Source organism: Ptiloglossa arizonensis, chromosome 1, assembly GCF_051014685.1.
Source record: "Ptiloglossa arizonensis isolate GNS036 chromosome 1, iyPtiAriz1_principal, whole genome shotgun sequence".
Lineage (NCBI taxonomy): Eukaryota > Metazoa > Arthropoda > Insecta > Hymenoptera > Colletidae > Ptiloglossa > Ptiloglossa arizonensis.
In genome coordinates this window covers 33,375,905-33,401,732 of record NC_135048.1, presented here as the reverse complement: position 1 = coordinate 33,401,732, position 25,828 = coordinate 33,375,905, and the positions used below count along the sequence as shown (strand labels likewise).

At 46.4% G+C, this 25,828-nt stretch overlaps 1 protein-coding gene across 1 annotated transcript; it reads right to left on the bottom strand.

The window, feature by feature from the left end:
* Positions 1-920: 920 nt before the first annotated feature.
* LOC143143192 (uncharacterized) lies at positions 921-24,409 on the bottom strand. Its single transcript, XM_076304205.1, has 3 exons — positions 22,072-24,409; positions 3,836-4,477; positions 921-2,517 (listed from the first exon to the last, which is right to left on the bottom strand). The coding sequence occupies exons 1-3, from the start codon at positions 22,088-22,090 to the stop codon at positions 2,033-2,035; spliced, it is 1,146 nt and encodes a 381-aa protein (XP_076160320.1). The 5' UTR covers positions 22,091-24,409; the 3' UTR covers positions 921-2,032.
* Between the last annotated feature and the right edge of the window lie 1,419 nt (positions 24,410-25,828).

The window sequence follows — 25,828 nt, the reverse complement described above, 5'->3', positions numbered from 1 at the left end:
TGCGAGCGGTTAATCATTCCAAAGCGTATATTCGTCGATCGGGCAATGCCAACGTCGATAGAACATTCGCGGAAGCTGCGAAACGAACGTCGAAAGAACGTACAATCGCACGATTCTGCGTAATATTCTTTCTACACGGTGGTCCCGAACTTTTGCCCGGCAGTGTGGAAAGTTTCAATCCTGCGAATAGTAATTCTCATTTTTGTTTCTCGATCGATCGGTGCTTAACGTTCGGTTCGCGAGCACTGGAAATATTTGTCCTCGAGGTAACGGAAGATAATCGAAACGATCGTTGCGAACTTTTCACCGAAAAATCGAGAACAAAGACATCGTTGTCCGCGGGTAGCCAGGTGGTAGCGATCGTTTCAATTTTAGTTAAATCTCGATCGAAACGAATTTCACTAGCCGCTAATGGACCGAACCGTGGCACTTTCGATCGCGGGCCATTTGGACCGTCCACGCGAAAGAACCGTATCATTCAAAGGTCTGGGCTCACCGTGCCAAGAAGGACCGGAATCGCGGGGAATCTAAAGCGCCGTTGTATTCTCGAACTCTTCAGCGTGCCAACCGAGCCGTGAGCTAGAAAGCAGATTAATGTCGACCGCGGAAAAATTTCGGTTAATTATAGTGGCGCGGTGGCGCAACGAGGAGAGAGTCCAGCTCGCGATGCATCGTTACCGGCTAATTCTTTCGACGACTGTGATCGATCGTTCGTCTTTTACCAAACGTCTACGAATCACCGTTAAACCATACGACGAACTTACCTGTGGTTGTTTCAGGTTCTCCATATGACACGTGTCTCCTGTCTGGATCGCCAAAACGACCACCATCGCTCTCGTTGGGAATTGTCGCACATTGTTCACCGTGAATCGCAAGGATCGTAGGGATGGGCGACAAGGTACGGAGTCCCGTCGTTTAACTTCGAGGAAACTATATATTTCCCAATGAGAAAAGTTACATTCCATAGAAAAAGAAAACATGGCAGAAGACGTACGGGTTGCGCAACCGTGAAACGATCGTGCTCGTTTATCGGTTAAATAACAGCGATATATATATAGTTCATTCGGTTCAATCACCGTCTTTCTTCGAGAACGGACAACGCTCGACGCGTACAGGAAAGAAAAGAAAAAAAAAAGAAACGAACAAAAGGGAACCGAAGAACGTGTAAATCTTCGAAAAAGTTACAACAATATCTCCCTGGTTCCATCGTTCTCATCGCGTACACGGTAAAATACATAGAATTTCTTTATGGCACTCGGAAAAAGGCACTCTTGGCATTCAATCTATGGCACACGGGTGATAAAAATATATAATACTGGTGACGATATACCCTTCGCGCGTTTCTTGAACGTTCCGGGTACCGGGCAACGAGGATCCGATCAACGTTCACCCGGTCTCGCGATCACTCGAAATGGTAACGATCCTCGTTTTCTCCTGTTACAGAATCTCTCGTCAGAATTCCTCCCGTTACACATCGACGATCACGAAGAAGCATCGCGTCGTTCGCCGACCATCCACCGAGCGGGATTTCTCGACGCAACACTATTCGACGGTCTATTTCGCGCCAAACCACCTGACACCCTAAAAAATGCACTTCACAAGCGTCTCTACTCGGACCAAAGTGTGTACCTTTTAAGACTAAAACTCTCTCCACTACACTGTTTCGAACCTATATCGTTTCTAGGTACTCCGCTTCCATTTTCTCCCTCTTTGTCCAACTCGTGAACTTCTTCAGCGTCTCTGCTCGGAAGGGACCAAAGTGAGTACCTTTCAAGACTAAAACTCTCTCCACTACACTGTCTCGAACCTATACCGTTTCTAGGTACTCCATTTCCATTTTCTCCCTCTTCGTCCAACTCGTGGACTTCTCCAGCGTCTCTGCTCGGACCTTCGCGGAAAATTATAGAACGAGAACTCTCTCCACTGAAACGTTTCCAATCCTATTTCACTTCTATTCTCTTTAGATCGATCGTGGACACCTCAGTTGCGACATCTCGTCCAGTTTTCCGTTCGAAAGTCTCCAAAGAAGGTCTCAGTTACACGGACTGGCCGGTTGGCTGCTCGCCGCGGTGGACTGCATCATGATCGATTGGACGGCGAGGACGGACGAAGAGGTGACCACGGGTGTCGCGTTGTCCGAGTGGTGATGGTGATGATGATGGTAGAGAGCCGACGCGTAATACTGCTGATGATGATGGTGGTGGTGATGCGGATGATGGTAACCGCTGGCGCTGTTCTCTTCGTTGTTGTTGTTGTTGTTGTTGCTGACGGCGTTATCGTTGCTCTGGTGGTGATGATGGCCGTGGTGATGGTGGTTGTTGTTGACCGTCGCGCAGAGCGGCGAGGTCGGTGACGAGGACGACGGGGAGTTGACTGTCAGGTTGCAACCACTTGCGAGGATGTCGTGGACCGTGTGAGGACTCGGCCATTGAAGACCACCGCCGGTGGTCGTCTGATGACCGGCGTGGATCGAGGTTGGCGACGATGGGGACAGCTTGCTCGGCGTTGTTGGACCAACTGGAAACGCACCGGTTACCGAATTGGTTTGGATTTGGTTGGTTGCGAATTCGATAATCAACGCACGTATCAGGATGGAAGAAAGAGACGCGAACGTTGCCCGATATCTCGCGAGCTCGCTGCTAAAACTGAACCCACGCACACTCGAGGGTTCCGTCGCTTTGGAGAACGGATTTCGAGAGACTGGACGAGGCGACCGATTCGAATTCGTGAAATCGCAGAACCAAGTGTAGCGAGAGCTTGGAACGAAATCGATTGGCCGCTCAAGGTCACCGAGGGACAAACAAGACACGTCCAGTCGATTGGAACGTAGGCTCGGAATCGCTTCGAACGTTAATCGAGATCGGAACTCGCAAAGAAAGTCTTGCACCTTGAAGAAGTTCTCTTTGGAATTGTACAACCGGTAGACACTCTATCGTACAACGTAAACTCTGTGAAAGGTCTCTCTTTAAAAGTATTCCAATAGTGGGACACTGTTACGCAACTTGAACTTTGAAAAAGCTTTTCCCTTTAAAAGTACTCCAATGGTAGACACTGTATTGGGTATACGATATTTCTTCGAAAGTATGCGTGTCGAAAGTAGAATGACGGAATCGAATTTCAGATGTTTCGGGAAGGAAGACTTCGACAACCCTCGGGAGTCCCAAGACTTTCAGAATTTTTTGAAACCCTCGAGAACCGGCGGGTTCGAGTAATATTCCAAGCGACTCGAGTCCTCGTATTCTTGACCGTTTCGAAAATTGTCAAGCCAGAGATTCGAGCGTCTATCACCGCCAAGGACGCACGTTCTCCTTATTTCTGAAACAAGGGAGAGAAGTCGTGACGTAAAAGTAGGAGGCTTGGCGAGATTTGCGATCCGAGAAGCGACCTTGAGGGATCGATCGATTTTCAACCGATCGGTGTTACTTCCAATCGGTCGTCGAAAAGAACCGGAAACGTCTGTTCGTCGAGAACGGACCTTTCGATATCTTTGCGAACCTTTGGTGCTGAACCCCGATCAACGCGCTCGGTAGATCGTGGTTTCGAGCGAGAACTCAGCCTCGAGGATGTCACGTTTGAAAATTCCCGCGAAATCTAATAGAAAAACGGAGAAAGGAAGAGAGAACGAGAAAGAACGGGCGTCCTCGACCGTCGAAGCAGCAACGCTTCAAAAATTAACGCAAAGACGTTCGTAAATGTTCATAGCCCGACGCGAGGGAATAGTAGATCGGTAAGTTTCGTCGTTCGGTAAGGAGAACGCGATTTCATGGTTTGAAATACGACGCGCAACGGAAAATGAGAAAGAGAAAGACAGAGAGAAAGTAATTCGGCTACCAACCTGGATGATGATGATGATGATGGTGATGCGTTACAGCGGGTGGCGGCGTTGCGTGATAAGGCGTCGGCGGATAAGGAACGGGACAGAGAGCAGCCCCAGCCGCGGCCGCGGCCGCGTACAGGTGATGATGATGGTGATGATGAGCTGGATGATGTGGATGATGATGCAACGCTGTGGCGGCGCCAACCTTGTTCCTCAGTATCCTCGAGATGCTGCTCACGGACGGCACGTTGTACTTGTCGCAGACACCGTCGGAGAGCAAACGGTCCCTGATCTCCCAGGCGAAGATACCCGGGTCCTTGAGCTTCAGTTGCTTGATGTACTGGACCACCTTCGGCGTGGTCACCCGGGGCTTGCTGCCGCCGATCGCGCCAGGCAGTATGCTGCCCGTCTCGTGGTACCGGGCCAAGATTTTGCTGACACAACCATGGCTGACCCGCAGCTGCCGCGAGATGTCGCACGGCCTGATGCCCAGCTGTGCCAGCTCCACTATTCGCAACCTGACCGCGTTCGGCAGGGGTCGCCCGTTCACGAACACGCCACCGAGTTGGTTCACCTCCCCGTATTGCTGCTGTTGCTGTTGGTGCTGTTGCTGGTGCTGTTGTTGCTGTTGGTCCGCGCCCAGCTCGGCCGCGTTGCTCTCTGCGCGCAGAGAAGAGGGAAACGGGGGATATTAGATCCGTGTACGAGCTCCAGGAGCGAAAGTTGAAATATTCGAGTCCTCGAGGAGGAGGAGTTGTCAAGGATAACGATACCGAGCTTAGAAAAATAGATCCGTTTCGGAAAAGTTAGCCTTCAAGATATTAGGGTACTCCTAACGAACGTCGAGTCAGTGGTTTTTGGTAGATAAACTTTGAATCTGAAACTTCTTTGCGAGATAGTGTACAGACTATAGTGTATAGACTCTCCAGGCTTTGAAATTTTTTTTGTAATACAAAACTTCTATGCAGTAGTATCTATTAACGCTAGATTCACTAACCAATCAAAATGGTTGCAAATGAAACTTACCATGAAATTTACTTTAAATTTCATAGCATGTTTTCAAAAGACGATGTTATTTTAATATAATCAATTTTATAAGTTCCTCCTTTTCCTAGATCATCGATTTCCCTGGAAGACGTACGAAGAACACCTTAACACACTGGAATCTTCTAACGTTCTAGCGTTAAAAGTGAAGAAAACCGATCGCCAGGCACCGAATACTATTCCTAGGATACAGTTCAATGCATCTCGACTCCCCTGGTGGGATTAAAGACTCCGCCAGGTTGTCAATGCCGCAAGAAATTCGTCAACGAGACTCGAACGTACAGCCCGTCCAGTCGAACCGAGTCGAACCGGAGAAACGAGTGGCTCGATTAGACAGGCCATTGGGCCGAGCTTTTTATAGTCGACGTGGTCGATCACGGTACCCGTTAAACTCTCCGGTAAATCTCGATTTTATTTTCTCTGGTCGGTTTCGGTCGGTCGACACCCTCCCGTTCGTGTTCACGCGGCTCGTTTCTACCGTGGAGAAAGCGATACGATTTTGATTAAGAAAATCGTGGTCGTGGCTCGTAACGCGAACTCGGAATGCAAACGAACACCACCCCCGCTAGATCTAACATCGATTCGCCGGGACGTCCGAAATAACGCGACGATAATATACACCGCATCGGGGCTTACACCTGGCGCCGTAGGAGTTCGTTTTAACGAGATGCAGATGTATGCGGGGCCACCGTACCACCGTCGTCGGTCCCGTTAATCCAAAACCGTCTTGTGTAACAGCCCTTAATTAGCGAAGCGATGCCCTAGCAATTGCCCTCTAACTGCATTCCGAAAACCCGCCTAAATTCCGTCAGCCGGTAACGCAAAGACAAACAACCCGTTACGAGCATAATAAGTGGAGCTATCTTTAACCCGTGAGCCGAGCTACACCGGCCTCCGACTTTCACCGAAACACGGGAACGTAGGAAAAGCCACCGGCGCGCGTGTTCCTCGATTATCCGCAAGACAAATTGCACGGACTGCTTCCGGCTACGGTGGTACCGTGATCCCCGGAAACAGGAAGGTTCGTTTCTTGGGGACGAGCTCGAAATTCTTACGTTTTAAGGCTACTCGATTATCGGACGATAATGTCTTTTATTGTCGATTACTTTTGTACCGAGCGTGTTCTGTAATTTTGGTCACCGAAACTCTATTGGTCTTGGTCTTCGCCGACATCGAAGGTTTCGGTGCAGAAGGTTCACGAGTATATAGATTAGGGCGATCTTTGATCGATCCGAAGATCTCGAAGTAAAAATATCTACACCCTGGTAACCACCTCTACCGAGAAAGTTTAACTCGGAATAACTAGACCTCGTCCCGGTCGAATCCTCAAAGATCTCGAGTTTCAGTCTCCAGTAGTCGCAAAGGTATAGTATTTACTCTTGGGTCTTTTTCGCAGCTAAAGAGAAGATTACCAGTAAGAGGAGAGTTTCGCGCGCAGGGGTATTGGATACCTAGGCTAGCATCCTTTCAAATTCATTCGAAGATCATCGAGAGTAGATCTACCTGCTGGTATCTCTACCAGGAAGACATGGAGCAACCATGTCACTCGAAACGCGTCCGAAATCTTAAGAACAGGTACGAAGGAACCTGGACTCCAGTCTCCAGCAGTTGCAAGGATATTTGCTCTCCCTCGACTCATCTCGCCGAAGCTCAAAAAGTATCTTGGCTTTTCTAACCAATACTCGAGTACACAGTTAACGAAATATCCTCTTAAACTTAATTCCATCAGGAGTAAGACCCGGAGGTGTTCCTCGATCAGTGGCAAGTATCTCCATCCCCGTAAACCGAGGATTTAACGAATGAATGTTTACGTGAACTCTGTTATTTTCAGTGTCCTGCGAAACCAGATGTTCCTACGGTGGAACCTGGACTTCAGTCTCCAGCAGTTGCAAGGATATTTGCTCTCCCTCGACCCATCTCGTCGAAGTTCAAAAAGCATCTTGGCTTTTCTAACCAATACTCGAGTAGACAGTTAACGAAATACCCTTTTAAGATTAATTTCATCAGGAGTAAGACCCGGAGGTGTTCCTCGATCAGTGGCAAGTATCCCCATCCCCGTAAACCGAGGATTTAAAGAATGAATGTTTACGTGAACTTTATTTTCAGTGTCCCAGGAAAGCAGACGTTCCTACGGTGGATCACCACCCGGAGAGATGGACGAATCAGCGACGGGACGCGCGCAGAACGCGGAGGACGCTCTTTCCTGTCCGCGGAAGGGAAGCCGGCGAGGCCGACGCCGGTGGAGAAATTTATGTGGCTCTCCTCTTTCTCCCTTGGTTCGCTCTTTCCGCGCAACGAGCCGAGCGGAGGTACTACGGGGAAGAAGAGGAGCAAATAAGAGAACCTCGGGCGGAAAGAGAGGTCCCTGCGATGGCCCCCGTGATTCCTGGAAGAGGAGCACCGACGCCGACGCCGACCGAGCGTAGAGACGCGTTTTTGCGCGCGCGCGCAGCCAAGAGACCGCCCTTCTTTTTTCTCTCTTCTTCCCTACCATCTTCCTCGACGTACCCCCTCGATACGCCTCGCGATGGCGAATTTCTTGGGCGGTAGACGCGCGACCCTTCTGCGCCCGGAATCTCGACCGTCGACGAACGAGTTATCGACGCCCCGCGAGAGGAGACGAGTTACGTTGCTTGAAATAGTCGAATGCCCGCGCGAATGAGTTTATAGGCAGGGTTACTCGATGCTGTAAATTTTAACCCAGCGCGGAGGATGCGTAAAACATCAAGCGAAACTCGGGGATGAAACGTGATCCCGAGAGATGTCCAAGGGTGGCTCGAAAATTTCCGACCGACCGGTTGCTACCAAGATTCGAATGTTACCAACCGGAAGGGAGCCTTGGTATTTCCGTGGTTAGGGACTCGAGGTTTTGTGAGCCATGTAATCGTAACTGTAGGTAGGAACTTGTAGGTACTTTCGTAACTGTAGGTGTGAGCTTGTAGTGTATTGAGTAGAGATTAGTAACTTTCGTTGTTTGTATCTTTAAAACTATTGAATGGAGATTAATAACTTTCGTCATTCATATGTTTAAAATTATCGAGTAGGGACTAGTAACTCTCGTTGTTTAGATCTTTAAAACTATCGAGTAGAAATTAGTAACTTTCGTTGTTTATATCTTTAAAACTATTGAATAGAGATTAGTAACTTTCATTGTTTATATCTTTAAAACTATCGAGTAACGCTTAATATTTTATGCGTATTATTAGGAATCTGCTGTCATCTTGCAAATGCTCGTTGAAATGAAAATAGAATAGTTGGGGACCTTCCCTTGGTAGTTATAAAACGCTTTTTGAATACGACACAGGGGGTGTGTTGGCTCGAAAACTTTTGATCGTCTGGTACAATAATTCGAATTGTTTCGAAGGTTATTAACCAGAACCTAAGTATTTCAACATCTGTGTCAACAATTGTTTACGATGCACTTTCTCTTCTTTGCTTAAAAAAAGTGCAAAGTATGTGGTTGGTAATGTGTCAGAATAGTTCATTCGATTTCCTACTTTCAAGGGTGTCTTGGTAACGAAAAGCCTGAGGACACGGACCACATCTACCCCTAGCTTCGTCACTCTTGAACCGAAATATTAAGGACTAGGTTTCTTGGGGAGAAAAATTCTTGGATAGAAAAATTCTATGATAATAGTAATCTTATCATAGATAATAGTAAACTTTCAAGGGTGTCTTCGTAACGAGAAGCCTACGGACATGGATTACTTCTGCCCCTGACTTCGTCACTCCTGACGAAGAGTGAATATTAAGGAGTAGTTTTCTTGGGTAGGAAAATTTTTGAATACAAATTTCTACAATAATACTAATCCCTCCATGTTCGAGGCACATCGAAAGATCCCGTTTACAAAGGTAAACTTACTTTGTTCTACTATCGAAACACTTAGAATAAAATCTGAAACAACAAACCATCGTTAAGTTAACTTGTTCCAGGTACTTGGATCTCTCCGCTCTCTGAGAAAGCCGATGTCGATGGAAAGCGGAGGCCGGGGTCAGATCGATAAGAGATGAAATTTCCTGTGGGTTCTAATTGACGAAGAAACGACGCAACGAGTTTTCCGGGAATCACCCCGGCCAAAGGAACGGGTTTTTCAGTTGATCGCCGATTCGTGGAACGACCCCGACGTGGCCCGTTAAACTCCAACGATTTGGACTTAATGACCCGCGTTACGTTAAAAGCCCCGTCTTTTTGCCGGCGAACAGTCAATCGCGAGGGAGTACCGCGCGCTCGTTAAACAAGCGAGACAGGCCCCGTGGTTTATGCGTTCCCCGGTCGAGCTCGCTTATAGGTGAATAATTAACGAGCGGATAAACCGCCGGGTTTGATAGATTTACAATTACGATGAATTCCGTGGCTTTTCAGGGACTCGCTGCTCCTGTCGACGCCTACGCGAACCGTGAAGCTCTATTCCCCGCTGGAGAACGATTCCAAAGAGGACTGGCGCACAGCTATCGAAGATTCGAGAGCTAGAAAATTTTGTACACGAAGACATCGACGTTCGTGGTAAACGTCGAACACCGTGTTTCGTATTTTATTGGACCCTTTCTGATCCACTCGTGGACAAATGTGTTTTCCTTGCGCCTCGAAGCATTAATATCCCGGCTCTCCGAGGTTCTCCACTACTGGAAATTCAATACGGGTCGGTGATAAATTTCCAGCAATACGGAGTTGTCGCCGAGTCTCTCCTTGGACGGTGGAAAATGTTCGAGCCAGGAAAGAAACAATTCGATCGTAACAGGAACGTTCAGAAAACTAAAAGGATTATTTCTTCGTGCAACGAGAAAAGATAAGATCGAAAGATTTTCTAACGTTTCAAAGTAACTTTCGTCTTAACAAACGTTCTATTACAGGTGGTGTTCACGGAGGATGTATTCTAAGTGTCCTCTCCATGCGTCAGGCAATCATCGCGGCTCATCGACGTGCGTTCAAAAGGCTCTAACTTAGCAATAAACCATTTGTAAATCCGTCTCTCTACGCGACGTATTTTCATCGCTACAATTTGGCCACGACAGCGTTAGTTACCTTATCACCAAAAGATTCAAGAGGAAAAGGTCCTGCGCCAGGAATCATCCTTCTCTTGTACCATAGACGTGTGCGCGCACACAATTTGACTTTCGAAACAACACTGCGCAAAATAATCGAGGAAAGCTACGACAGTGTTAATTATTATACCACCAAAGGATCCAGGAGCCTCGGAGTAGGGCGAAAGTCCCGATGTCCCGAACGAGGGATCGTCCTCTTCGTGCGGAGCATGTGCGGACACGCACACACGCGTGCACCTTACGCTCTCTCCTCGCTCTAAATACGTGTATTACACGCGTGTAAAATTACTACACGCGTCGGGGCCCTTTGATCCCAGCCATTCATCACCGCACGCTCGAGAAAAAGTCTAATAATATTGCGTGCACGGTTCACGCGTGTGCGTGCGTGAAATGGCCGGATCGCCGGGTTCCACGCGACGATCCGCAGATGTATGCGGCCACTCGATCTTCCTGCAACGATTATATTTCTCCTCGATCCGCGACGATCTCGCCAGGAAATTCGAGCTACCCCGAGACAGAGAGGATGAGACAGAGAGAGGATATATGGTCGCGCTTTCTCCGCGAATCGACTCTGAGACTTATTGTGCGACGTTCAGAGGCGAATCCGTCGCAACTCGTGAATAATACAGGATTGCCCATTTTGATCTATAAATACGATTATCTCTAGTACTGTTCGTTGCACGAAAAATACTGCAAATAAAGCTTGCACCGTTTCGAGGAGGAAGTAATTCAATGTAATTAATTTCTCCGCGGGTGGACGAGCAAAGGACGTATATCACCGATGTATATTCGTTAATGGAATCGTGTATTTTTAAACGCGTCGAACGATGCGGCTGGTCATTCCCAATGAAAGTGTACCGGACCACGTATGACGAAAAAACATTAGTTTAAAAGATATATTAAATGTAATATTGCGAATCGCGGTACCAGCCAAAAGCTAGAGGAAGAGCTAATCGAGAAGATGACTTCTAGATTAAAGGAAATGTGTAATGTGTAAGGGGAATGTGGAGAGCGTCGAGTAAGTTTTGCTCGGAAGATTGAGCGAAACATCTGACTAAATACGATTTGTAATTCCTCTCAGAGGTCAATTTCTCAGCTTTGCACAGTATACACAGTGTTGAGTAGGTGTGCACCTTGTACCAATCGTGGTCAGAAAATGTTGATTTTTTTCTCATACGTGTATTAGTACTTTTTTAGGGAATGACCTGGTGTTAAACATCGATGACCTTCGAACGTCCTTTACGCGTCTACCTGAGAAGAAATTAATTACGTTAAATTATGCTCTAAACGGAACAGTATTCATTTGTAATATTTTTCTTTCGTGTAACGAGCAATGCGGAAGATAATTGCATTTATGGATGAAAACGATTCACCCTGTACAATTCATGAAACTCGGTGGGAGTCGTGATCGAGATTGATAGAGCGTCGATAACTTGGTTGATTAATTAGTAACGTTCAGCCGCGTAATGTTCAGCGAGTGTTAATATTTAGTAGCTTTCATAACGAGGGTACTAATTCTGTAACTAATTGTGCTCTTCAGGAAGGCGGAGTTTGGTCGAGAATGACGCGTGAGGTACGTTCTGCTGATGGAATTACACGGGGATGAAAGAAATACTGTTGCGATGACGTCTACCCGTAAACGTTACCGGAGAACGACACCAATCTCTGGAAGTCGCTTACATTAACAAAGTACCAGAGTATTATAGTATTAAATACTACTGTTTGGAGTTATCTGATCGAACAGATAGCACTTTAACAATGAAAACGTTAAGTGTAGACAAAACTGTCTACATCTAGATGTTAAGCGAATACTCTTCTAAAATTTTTCAAAATTTTCCAGAAGCTTTTGGACGAGCGGTTTCAGTGTATACAAGGTGAAGCGGAAACTTCTCCAGAAGCTGTAGAATATGTGGAACTTTCATCTGTCTGGTACCATATTGTTGCATAAGTAGGACCTCCTCGACATCGACTGGCCGAATCAAATGAAATTCCAGAAAGCAGCAAAGATGTAAAATATGTCGAACTTCCATCTGTCCTGGTTCCATCTACCTGCACAAGTAGAATCTCTCCGGTATCGAATGACCGGGTGTTTAAGGCAGAATTCAACGAGCAAGTGGCCCTTTATCTTTTTCCTTACTTTAACAATACCTCACAGAACTGCGAAGTAATTCGAATTAAACGATCCTCCAATTTTTTTTAGGGATTCGCTTCGACTACGAGGTCTCGTGAGTTCTCCCGGGGACGCGAGAGAGCGGCCAATAAGAAGTGTCGCGCGATGCACGGAGAAGGATCGGCTAATTTCGTAACTGGAAATTTGCGAAAACGATACAGGGGAGGGTTGAGGGGGAGCGGAACAAATTGTCGCGGACAAAAGGACGAGCAAAAAAGTCAGCCGGGTATATAAGTAGAAAAGCGAAACGCCGAGGCATGGTCCGAGATGTGGGCGTGCACGAAACGAGTGATGGATGTCAGTGTCACCCTCGAAAACATGTGTTTCACTTACGTAGATGCCCCCGAACGCGACCAATGTTTGTCTACCATTCTCACTCGCTAATTATCGACCCCCGAGCCGCCGTCCCCTTTGTCGGCCTCCACTCCGCTTTTATAGAAACGGATCTTTAATTTAATTTCCGCGGTGCCGGGGCGCACATGTCAGTGATTAGTTCGTCGCGGCGGCGCGTCAGAAATTAAACCTTCTTAATCCTCGGGCGTGAAGTTTAAACCGTCCGGGGAATCGTCCAACGCTCGAGATTAATGTATCATCAACGGAAGTACTCGAAAAACGGATTTCTATGGAAGCGAAGGTGGTCTACGAAGTAGGTCGGAATGTCCAGATTCGCGGCAAAGATTGCAGCAGAGCGGTTGATGAGATTGTGGAATTTAGACACTGTTCAAGAGGGTTTGGAGAGTACCTTTGAGAGGCTCTGAGGAAAGTCAAATGTCCGAAAAGAAGATCATTGAATGGTGGATCTCTGAAGAAAGTTAGAGCGTTCAAATTTGCGGCAAAGATTGCAATAGAGCGGTTGATAAGATTCTGAAATTTAGACACTGTTCAAGAGGGTTTGGAAGTCTCTAAAGAAAGTCAAATGTCCAAAACCGAGATCATTGAATGGTGGATCTCTGAAGAAAGTTAAAGCGTTCAAATTCGCGGCAAAGATTGCAATAGAGCGGTTGATAAGATTCTAAAATTTAGACACTGTTTAAGAGAGTTTGGAAAGTACCTTTGGGAGTCTCTGAGGAAAGTCAAATGTCCAGAAAGGAGATCATCGAATGGTAGATCTCTGAAGAAAGTTGAAACGTTCAATTTTGCGGCAAAGATTGCAACATATAGTAGCTCTTCAAGAGGATTTTAAGAGTACCTTTGAGAGTCTTTGAAGAAAGTCAAATGTCCAAAAAGGAGATCATCGAATGATGGATCTCTGAAGAAAGTTAAAACATATGTACACGCGCAAGTACGTTGAGCTATTTCATAATAATAATTGCTGTAACCTCGAATTACGACAGACTGTTCATAAATGGCAATTACTTTTAAAGGTCTGCGAGGAGAATTCTGATTTCCAAATTCGCGACGAAGGACACGACGCATCGAAGACTTTGAAGATTTCCAAGGCCGTGTAGAAGGAAGCAGATCCACAGTGTGGTTATTTCGAAGGGTCGTGAATCTCGGTATCGAGTCGAAACGCTCGAGGACCGGCCGATGTACGAAACGCGGCTAGATTTGTACCACGTGTATCAGACGAGAGTTCGAAATAGGCCTGTCAGGCTTCATCATTATTTCCAGAAGTCTCGCGATCTGGGCACCGGCCAAACGGTGTTATCTCCCACCGGAAAAGGATTCTTGGCAGATCGAGGCGATTTTTGCATCCCGGGTCTAAAATCGGTCGCGGTCCGAGCTCCGCCGATCGCGCTTATCGCGCTTAATCGGGGCGCTCGAGCGATACGCACGATCGCAAACTGGTCGCGCCGACATTTTTCCCAGCTACGAGGGAAATTTATTTTAACACAGTTATCGCCGAAAGAGCCGCCGCTCGAACTTTTTCCAAGATTGCCGTTCAATCTATTTATAATCGGGAAATTTATGCAACTTGTCGCGCGAGAAAATTAATTACACGCCAATCGCGGTGAATTTTTTCACGATAACCGTGTGACCCCGTAGCGCATAGTTTCCTCGTAGATTCGTCAGTTTCCAGACGCGCCTGCACGAAACTAAACTCGAACGACTCGCGCGTACATCATTCAGCCCTTGCTGGTTCTTCTCTTCTGGAAATGAAAACGACACCGAGATCGTATTTCTGGCATTCTGACAGAAAGAATCGTTTCTTAATTTTTTTATTAAAATTCCAATCTTTTCGTTAAATCGAATTTCATTCAATTTCATTCAAATTGAACCAACAGAAGGGTACGAGCAATTTACTCCCCCCGAAGAAGATACGTTTATCAATTTCACGTGGTTGATGTAGCACCCGGGTTTGTTTCTCGACGTTCGATTTGTATTTTTCGGGCCGACCTTTCGCCAAGTTTTCCAGTAATTCTTCCTTCGTACCTTTCTTCGTGGCACCTAAAATACATCCGTGCGAAATTTATCTCGCCACGTGCGTGTACGCACGCGTGTTCGCGCGGGAGCCCCGCTCTCGCATCTGGAATACGCGATGACAGTGGGACCGAAATATATCCGATCGACGAACAAAAAACGCGCACCGCCAAAAGTATATCTCCTCTTTTTCTTCGTCGATCCCTCGAACGTGTCTCCGCTTTTGGCGAAGGGTTTCGCGATCACCGACAGCCACGGTCTGTGCCGGTCGAGGTCGCAACAAAATTTGAAGAGCAATTTAATTATAGCAAACACTGTCGATGCATGGAGAAATATTGCATAATAACTGTACGATTATTTTCTAAACGATGGGACGAAATTTTGTAAAATTCTTTGGGAAAGGTTGAGCCGTTTAAAGTAGCAAACATAAATAACGATAGAAGAACACTCTGCATCGAGAAATATTGTATAATAATTGCACGATTATTTTCTAAACGATAGGACGAAATTTTTTTAAATTCTTTGGTTGAGCCCTTCAAAGTAGTAAACATAAATACTGATAAAAAAATAGCCTGCATCGAGAAATATTGCATAATAATTACACGATTATTTTCTAAATGATAGTATGAAATTTTTTTTAATTCTTTGGGAAAGGTTGAACCGTTCAAAGTAGTAAACATAAATAACAATAGGAAAGCACTATGCACGGATGTAATTTTTGTTAAATATTTCAGAAGATCGAGAGGGAACGCCAGAAGTCACGAAGCGAAGAATTATCGTCAAATGTACTTTAATTACTTTGCAAGAAAGCCTGTTCGTGTTATGGATTAGGAGACCTCGACATCAACGTCATTTTGAACGTCTATTATAGCTTCAAGGTATATTAATAAAATGGAAACGTCTTGAGATTGGATGAGCGGAATTGGTGCACGTCGAGAAATATTCTGCACGGTAATCTTTTAAATAGTTGAATTATATTTTTAAAAATTCTTCGGGAACTATTCGAAGTATTCAAAATAGCAAACATAGATACCGATAAGAAAGTACTATTCACGTGGATAATTTTTGTTAGATGTTTCAAGAGACCATCGAGGTACATCACCAGAGAATGAGAACCAAATCATCAACGTCAATCGCTACCATTTTGTGCGCCCGTCATCGCTCAAAGGTGTATCAATAAAATATAAACATCCTGAAGTCAGATCTGAATGGTACAGGTCGTTGATTTATCTTTCCATTTTGCACAAGAATATTACAAGTACATCAAGGTACCAAATTCGAACATCTATAATAATGTTTTAATCCTCCATTCGATCATCTTACAGATTCTTCTTTCTGGAAATGTTAAGGTTCGGTGAACGATAACCAGCTTCGTCGAAAGCTCGTATACTAGCTCAAGGATCGAGAAATTGAAAGCTCGTGTATCGAAGTTAAATATGCCAGTCGACTCGAACGCTACACAGACGCGTCAAGTTTTTGGAGTAGGCTATTAGAAGGTCCCCCGATGGCGGACCGCCAGGATTTTGAATCACGGGACAGGTATGCACGTCCAAATCGTGCAAGTAATAACTTGTCAACGATACATCTCGGAATCGTTTCGGCGTACGATCGTTGTCTGTAAGCGAAACAGTCCATGCGATACGTTCCACCTTGTCACGTTTTCATAAGCGAACCGTGACACGGCGAATGGCTAATAATTTAAATAAACATTTTAGGGGCTACGGTGCGTTGGACGTTCGGGACTCCTCGTCATCGATCCGGTCGCGGAATCGTGTCCACTATACCACGGCTTTCTCGAGAATTACGTTCTTTCGGTAATCCGCAATCGCGCGACGACAATAACAGCGAATAATAACGTTATTACGTAATGTTTAATTAAGCGATTCGGAAGATCCCGGTATCGGTTCCAACAGCGTGTAATACGACGTTGTATAACTCTCGAAACGAAGCGACGGAGACGCATCGCCCCGTTGCTTAATATTACGATAAAAAGAAAGATACCGTCTCTTACGTTTCTGCATGATTTATGCTCGTCATCTAATCGTCGGGTGTCCTCTTCTACAATACTCGAATTAACGTCCGCGCTCGGTCGAAGTTCAGATAAATAACATGTTTTAGTGCCCGTAAAAAGAAATGTTCGGTCGTCGATGCGTGAAACATTGCACGCACTCGTCTTTAATATAATTTTCTTCTTTCAGGTCCGGGGTAATCGAGCCACGAAACCGACGCCGCGAGGAAGAAAGCTCCATAATGGCCAATCGTATACACATTTTACGGATTCCGTGTAGAAAGAACTCTACAATTAGTACGGAAGGATTTCTATCGTTTCGTGCACCGTTACGGTTATTACAAGCTCTCTGTTAACGAGCAACGAATAAAATTGTTCCTCTCGCAGATAGGTATACGTTGTTACTTCTTCCGCGAGGGAAGCATCTTTCTCGTTATTACTTCTCTTCGGTAAAATCGAAGGAATATTGTAATCGCATCGTCATTCGTCCAACCGAGGAACTTCCTCGTCGATTCTCGCGTAATTTTTTCTTCTCGATGTACGAAAGGAGTTTACAATTTCGATCGTTTCTTCGTTATCCGCTAACGGAGAATTTTCGTACACGAAACGATCAAAATTCTTTCGTACTGACTAGCGTTCTTTCGACAGGAGAAGAATTACGCGACGGTCAATCACGGGAAAATTTCCAAATTAACGAACCGAAACGCGATTGTAATTCCTCCGACGTTACCAAAGGAACGTTGCGACGAAGAAAATAAATGTCAGTGTACGAACAGCTAATCTGACCACTTAACACCGTGCACAACGTCCAAATGACAGACGTTCTTGTGCTTTCTTTTCCCAACCGAGAAGTAAGGAAGAAACACACCACGAGAACGAAAATACTTTGATGTATTTGGAAAAGCTAAATGGTTAATTAGTAGTCGGTAAGTTTGAGTTGCGAATGGATTGAGTTCGCAGGCACGACGAAATTAGCGTCAGAGAATTGTCGCTTTTAAAGCCACGGTGGGTACAATTGCTCGAGAAACGGTGGTAAGAGAGGATGGAAAAGGTCTCTAGGTAGCCGAAGCGAACTCCAGAAGCTAACACGGGTATTTGCGCAGAGTCCTTTGTCAACCGGACCCTTTAAAAGGTGGCTTCCTTGTTTAACTGGAACAAACGGTACTAATTGAACGCTAATGAATCTGTAACTGCACATTTCTGAGCAGTGTAAATATTTTCGGACGCATCTGGAACCATTCGTTCGGGAGCAATCTGGTTTTCGACTTACATCGTTGCGATAAACAATGCTACGTTCGTACCGAACGATTCTTAACTACAGCTCGACGCTCCAACAATTGGCGGATGATTTTCGACTTAAATCGCTGTGATGAATTATACTTGCAATTCCATTTCCACCGACACAACTACTGAACGATTCTTAATCGCAGAACGATGGTCGAACAATTAGAACTGGATAACTTTTTACTTAAATCGTGGTAAGAAATGATTCGCTCGTTATTTGCGTCGTTCGTACTAAATGATTCTTAATTGCAGGTTGATGCTCGATCAATCGAAACGATTATCGGTACTGATGGAAGATCTCGAGAAGAATCAACCTTGAAGAGTTCTTCCGTTCTACTGTACCCGCGAAGATAAAAATATCCCGAATGTATGGAACTCTCTTTCTAACTTTACAACACGATAAGAGGACCGAAGAAACACCGGAACGGTTGTATCCGCGACGATAGGTTCGATCACAGAAGAAGGATACGTTGCGAGAATACAATGGGTCGAAGAAGACCCTTTTTGTACCGTTAGAATAAGCCTTTCTAGAACCCAAGCTTCGCACGTTTCCTATTTCTAAACGAAGTCTGGATCCTCCGCAACGATTTCAACAACCATTCGCGATCTTCTCGCACGAATTGGCTCCGATGTTTCCTTACCGGTACAGCTACTTTCACGGTTGCTCCGCGATCGCGGGCGAATTCCAATCGTGCAAAATAACGCAGAAACATTGTGGTTAATCGTACGGTCGCTAAGTGTCGTGACAAATTTTTATTGTCGAGCGTATCTCCCGCGTCCGTAGCAGCTCGGTAGGAGCACGACTCGGACGAGTTTATCTCGCGACATACGCTTTCCAATGTATCGCGTTAACGTATCAAGGTCTTGAACCGTACGCGCCGGTTTACGGGTGTATTGGTGTCAATGACTTCGGAGGGATTGTCAACGTCATCGACGAACGAGAGGGGAAGTGAAGAAAAAGAAAAAGACGTGGGGTCCGATAACGGAGGCATTTTAAACCGCGGACATTTATTTCCAACGCGGTTACCAGTATCGTTACGCGGTTCCGCAAAAATTAATCGAGATCCTCCGCTTCCGAACGTTTTTTCGTTTTCTTCTTTTCTTTTTCTTTTTCGTTTGGTTAATCGAGGCTGTTCATCGATCGATTTCGCGTGCAAAGTTCGATTCTCCGCTGCGCACGTCGTAACGTCGGTACCAACAATTTTTTTTACGACAAATTGTCTTATCTCTCGTTGCAGGTTCAAGGTCCCGCGAGAGCTTTTTGGGGCCGAGCGCTACGTCGAGCCGCGCGCGTCCATCGCGAACCGTCGCGTATGCGCGCGCGGGAAAAAATGATCGGGTATTTGCCACGAAAGCGGTAACGTTAGATCTGGGTCATCGGCAGCGTTTCACGCGTCACAACAAACGTGGATACATCACAGTGATTTATGGATCGCGTTACCAAAATGTAGGTCATGATACCCGGCTCCTGTCAATACTTCTGATTGGACGTGTCTCGCCTCTATGACGGCGATTTACTTCGCGATCGAGAAGTTTTCTAGTCTTCGATAAGAGCAGAACTGTTCTTCGATGTGCATCCGTTTCTCTGTACGTTTAATACGCAGGTACCTGTATACGTGTTGCAAATACTGGTTAGACCAATCGTTGCATTTTTTATCTATTCTCGAATATTTATGCTTTCAGTCTTCGACTTCTTTCAAAAGGATGCAGAGGACGACTTCGAAGAAGTAAATGAAACGAAGCAGAAGAAGCTAGTAATGTTCATTAGAGAGGTATCCAAGTATCGTGAACACAAAATAGATTAGTCGTTGTACTTTCGATGCAAGAATTATTCTAGAATATTTATGCTTTCAGCCTTCAACTTCTTTCAGAAGGACGCAGAGGACGACTTCGAAGAAGTAAATGAAACGAAGCAGAAGAAGCTTGTAATGTTTATTACAGAGGTATCCAAGTATCGCGAACACAAAATAGATTAGTCGTCAAAATAGATTTTCGATGCAAGATCTTGTCTCGAATATTTATGCTTTCAGCCTTCGACTTCTTTTAAAAGAACACAGCAAACGGGTGGTGTTACAGTGATGCTTCAAGAGAAGCTTAAATGCAGAAGAATTTTAGATACGAGAAACAGTCGACAAACATTTGTCAGAATCGAATAATTGTTAAATTCGTAAGTAGTGTCGTACCAAGTACAAATGTAAGTATAAATCTAGCGTTGAACGGAAAAAATGGCAACCAAATTGTAAAATGATTCCAGGATACTGTGACAGAAGAGTAGAGTTACTTACGAGGGAAAAAAAAATGGTAGATCTGCGGTTCTGACAACAAACTCCTGGTTCGAACGTCTTCGTGTGTCCAGACGTTCAGGAAGGGTATAAATACAGTAGTTGGCTGGACCGTCCACCCGGTAGCCAGGGGACATAAATCATGCGAGGTGGTATGTTCATTGGAAACCAGCTATGAAACAGTCTCGTTAGAACGGTCAGTTCCGATATTCGTGATGCCCGGGGAAAGACCGTTGCTGACATAATTTACCAAACACCGCTTCGACGAGCCGCGTATGGTGGCTTTGTCTTGTCGAGAGTTCGAAAAGAAAAAGATGAAAAGCAGGGCGATAAGGACCGAGAGAGGGCATCCGGGACCCAGCAAGGCCAAAGGTTGCTGGCGAAACGAGTACAGTGAACTTTTTATGAATGGACCGAGTCGTATCCTCCTTCGTTTCTCCGTTTTACAGCAATACCTTCGACATTGAACTGGAGTTACACTTATGTAAACACCGTGTAATAACGTGCGTCGCGATTCCGTCACCTGTTTCGTTGCAATTAAAAAATCTATAAGAACGAGCAACGCAAGAAGGTTTACGATCTCGGTTTCTTCGATCACCGACTCTTTCTCCGTTTAACGACAAGTCCAATCTGCACCGGACGGAGTTACACTTTGTAAACACTTTGTAAAGACCGTGTAACGACAAACCGCGTCGCGATCGAGTCTCCCGTTTCGTCGAAGATGGACAGATACACAAACAAACAACGCACGAGGTCTTTGTACGACCTCGTTTGCTTCGATTGCACTTTGCGAGCGCATCGTTTCAAAAACAAAAGAAAAAGAAACATTGAACCGCGACTTCCCTCTCTTCAGAGAACTTCGTTCGGTTTTTCTCTTTCTCTTTTTCTTCATCTTTTTCGTGTCCCAACGAAACGGGAAGTCTCGAATCGCGAGTCTCGTTTTATACCTCGGTTGGCGCGTACACGATCTCGTCATCGACAACGAGATCTCCTCGTTCGACAGCGCACGAAACCGATCGTTGCCTCTAATTGCACGCTCGACCGAATTAATAGTGTACGCTCGAGCCGTGGACGATGTTTAAACGAACGCGGTGATCTCCGCGGGAGCGTTTATCGCTCGTTTCGCGTTCGAAGGAACGTAGGTAACCGGTGCTAATTGGAAACAAGAGATTCTATGGAAACGCGGCGTCGCTCGTTTCCAACTTAGGTGCCGTTCGCTGTACAGTCCGATAATTGCCGGCCAACCTATTTTATTATCGTTCGCGTTGCCGCGAAATTAATAAGTGCGACCGGCCGACGGCGCCGTCGAGATACAACGAAGCGCCACGTCTCATTTAATTATAAATTCAATTAGGTCGAAGTTGATCGACACGCGCGCGCGCGCGTGCGTCGTCCCGCGTAGCAATTACAATCTTTTATCGTGGAGGACGAGCGCGAAAAAAGGAAATGTGTGAAAGTTTACGAACGATCGCCCTTGGAAGAGATGAAACGATTTCGAAGACCCGTTTCGCGTTTACGGAATCGTTCGATGACCGAGCGGCAATTTTTTTCATACTTTGTCAAAACGAACGAATAGATATTCGAATAGATATTCGTTGCTCGATGAAAACCGATGAAAACAATCACGACTAACCGAATCGGGTAATACGATACTCCAAGAGCTAATACTCCAAGAGCTAATACTCCAAGAGCTACTGTGCGCAGAATCTCGAAGCTTGTACCGAACTCTGTACTTCTGTACCGTACATCTCTAGTTTGTTAACTCATTTTCGTTCGTACGGAGTATGAGTATCCTCGTTAGAAGCGTTAAATGGGCCCGAAATTGGACCCCGAAAGTTGCTCGACATTCCGTTCGAACGGTGGCTACCGTGCAGACTCTCGTTCCCGACACACGGTTCGTTCTGCACGAGCATCGCTCGTTCGACTGTTCCAACCGCAGCTGAATCGGTCCCGATAACCTCTGTCGGTGTATTCAAAGACCGCGTGTTACGTAATCGCGCGTACACGGTGAAAACGGAGTAATATTTACATCGTTTCGCACAACGGAGAAACGATCGCTCACCTAGAACTATAGGATCCATCGGAAAGAGCAGTTTCGCGGCCGTCGGCTACATGCAACGCGTTGCCCCCGTGATTCAGCGGACCTTGGATAGAATCGAGCTACTACTTCCACCGATGTCACGTCCTTCCTTCGAATTTCTTCGCCGGAGGAAGAAATCCAAGGCTCCCACGCGCGATCCAAGTGTCTCCGAAACGAAAAATCTCCGTACGTTTGCGATCCAAGTCTCTTCGAGTCTCTTTCTCAACTTTTAAATTTCTGTTATACTCCAACTCGCGCTTCGAATGTCTTCTGAACACCTGATCTGCGAAATCCACCGATGATGACGCGTTTGTAAGTCTCAGGAATCCTTCGACTCGTGATCCAAGTGTCTCTTACACTCTCGAAACCGAAAAATCCTGTACACTCGCGATCCAAGTCTCTTCGAGTGTCTTTCTCAACTTTTAAATTTCTGTTATACTCCAATTGGTGCTTCGAATGTCCTCTGAACACTTGATCTGCGAAGTCCACCGATGATAACGCGTTTGTAAGTCCCAGGAATCCTTCGACTTGTGATCCAAGTGTCTCTTACACTCTCGAAACCGAAAAATTCTGTACACTCGTGATCCAAATATTTTCTGTGTCTTTCTCAACTTTAAAATTCCTGTTGTGCTCCAACTCGCGCTTCGAATGACCTCTGAACACCTGATCTACGAAATCCACCGATGATAACGCGTTTCCAATTCCCAGGAATCCTTCGACTCGCGATCCAAGTCTCTTCTGTGTCTTTCTCAACGTTTAAATTCCTGTTATACTTCAACTCGCGCTTCGAATCTCCTCTGAACTCCTTCCTAATCCTAATCCATGGATAGTAACGATAATAACGCGTTTCCAAGTCCCAAGAGTCCTTCGACTCGCGATCCAAGTGTTTCGAAACCGAAAGATCCCGTACTTTCGCGATCCAAGTCTTTTCCGAACTTCTAATCCTAGATACTCCTCTGGACGTGGTAGTCTAAACGTTTCCTCGAACTACCGAATCTCAAGAGCCCTCCAAAGTCGCGAACCGAGTATCCCCTGATCTCCTGAAACCGAGAACTCGTGACAATTCGCGGTCCAAGTATCCACCGAACTCCTAATCCGATCAGTTCTCCGGTAATTCGAACGTCCTCGCGATCACCCAACTCTCAGGAGTCCTTTGACTCGTAATCCAAGTCAGCTCCGTACTCCAGAAACCAAGAAATCCCGTAATCCACTAACAAATTGTCCCCTGAATCAAGTGTCCTCTCGATCCGAGAGGTTCTCCAGCTTCTAGTGTCTTTCTCAATGTTTAAATCCCAGTTGTGCTCCAACTGGCGCTTCGAATCTCCTCTGAACTCCTAATCAGCGAAATCCACCGATGATAAAGTGTTCCCAAGTCCCAGGTAACCTTCGACACGCGATCCAAGTGTCTCGAAACCGAAAAATCCCGTACGTTCGCGATCCAAGTCTCTTCGAGTGTCTTTCTCAACTTTTAAATTTTTATTATGCTCCAACTGGCGCTTCGAACCTTTTCTGAACTCCTAATCGGCGGGTTCCACCGACAACCACGCGTTTCCAAGTCCCAGGAGTCGTTCGATCCGCGATCCAAGTGTCTCACGTAGCCTCGAACCGGTGAACCGAGAGACTCGGTGAACTCTGTCGTTCGAGTCAGTGGGTTCTCTGCGCTGGTTTCACCGCGTACGATGTACTCGCGCGTGGATCAGCATCCCTTCGATCCTTTACATTTTCCACGGTTCCGGTATCGGCGTTGCTTCACTCGCGAGCGATCGATCGTACGTATCGCGTGAAAACCGCGCGATCGAAACAACGAACGAGAACGAAGTCACACTTCACTGACGCAACACGGTTGATGTTTGTGCAACGAGGACCGAGCGATTCCTCATTCGCGCGGAACGGAGTAAACTGCGCGGACACCGAAGGGGTACCGCGACACCGGTCGATCGAAGAAGAAGACGACGACGACGGTTGTAACGCGAGCGAGCGAGCAAGCGAACGAGCCGCGTCGTTCATTCACGTAGCGGGCCGTGGAGAGACACTCGAGCGCGGGAAAAACGCGACAATGTAACGCGACGACGGTAAATAACCGGTGCAAACAGCGTGCAGCACCGTGTCCGTGTACACAAGGTTTCCCTCTACCGTGGTGGATAGAGCGAGAAAGGGAGATGACGGTGTACCGTGTACCGTGTACGCGTGTGAGGGTACACGCATCTGTGTGCACGTGCCCGATGTGTACGAGAAAGAAAGGGTGAGAGAAACGGAGAACGCCGGGTCGCGGCTAGAGAAGACGAAAAAAGAAGCACGGACACGGTCAATGGTGCGCGGCTCGCCCTTCGCTGCCTCACTGACTGGGGCGACAGATTTACCAGAGCAGAAATAAGAAATCTCCTCTCCGGCTACTAGCGTGGCCTTAGAACCGCGGCCCCCGCCCGCGCCCTGTGCAGTCGTTTCTTCTCTCGTGCGTGAGCACACGCACGCGCTCACCGAGCACCGTGTGAGCGAAAGGACGCACCCACCTACTTGTCAGTGACGCGCGTGGTCGTGCACGTCCCGTGCGAACGGAGCGAGCGAGAGACCATCGGGGATACTCGGGAACGGTTAGAGACCACGAGAACGAGACGATCCGACCGGAGGAGAAAGGGGTAGAAGGAGGACGGACAACGTGACGGAGAGAGGAAATACGTGTCCCGATGCGAACGCTGAGAAAGACGAACGGCGTTCGTTCCGTGAGGACTGCAAGTGGTCGAGCGACCAATCGGTGGCCGCTCACATTTACGTATCGCGCACACTTCTGCGCACTCGTAGCGATCGGCATACGCGCGCTTTCGTAGCTACGATCGCTGCGCGTGTGTGCACCGGGCCGCACACTGCTGCGCACGCTCGACCAAGCGCGGCCGACAATCACGATGGGCACAAGGGGGGAAAACTGGCCACGCTTAAGAGGCGGAGCCACATTCGCACGGACCATTGGCGAGAGCACTGCACCGTGAGCGAGCGTGGTTTACGCCTCTTCATTGTGCCCCTCGTGCCTTGCGTTCATTGTCTTATTCTACTTCCCTCGCTGCCTCTACGACTGCTCTTTACGGCGTGCTGTGCTCCGGCGCTATTTACCTGCGAGGTATTGCGAGTACAAGGTGCGCGAGAATTTCGTGATTCCGATGCGAAAAAACACGAACCGAAATACACGTACTTTTTGCGAAGAGGTATTAAATGTAAAATCGGATTGTTCGGTTTTTCGTAAGATTTGTTTATTCAACGAACTTGAAAACCGTGGACGGTAGATCGCTTCAGCCTGCCGAACCCGATTCGTATTACTTGACGAAAATACATGTTAAGGAATAGATCTAAAATAACAAGTTGCTCCGAAGATACGATTTTTATTCTTGAATCGGTGACATTGGTAAAAAGAATGAAAAAAGGAATGTCGATAATATGCATCGCGTTCGGTCAACTACCTAGTACTGAACGCGCCCCCCAATGTTACTTAACTTCGTTGATTGAACAAAAACCGAGATAAAAATAATACGGTAACACGGTTGACAGAAACGAAGCTTTGGATATTGAGTAAAAATGGACGCAGCAAATATGAATATTAAAAATTGTAAAATCGTTTGAGTATTTAGTATACTCGAGTAGATTAAAATTCGAGCCGGAGAGTACTTATTTTGTTAAACCGATCCAAGTACGCAAAATATTTGAAATATTCGAGTAGCTTCGTGCCACACTGTGTTGTTCTGACATCTAA

Bases quoted from the DNA above. Each gene is read 5' to 3' on its own strand.
- LOC143143192 (XM_076304205.1), bottom strand. The intron at 2,518-3,835 runs GTTGGTAGCCGA...GTGCGTTTCCAG, and splicing joins TCATCATCATCATCATCCAG to TTGGTCCAACAACGCCGAGC.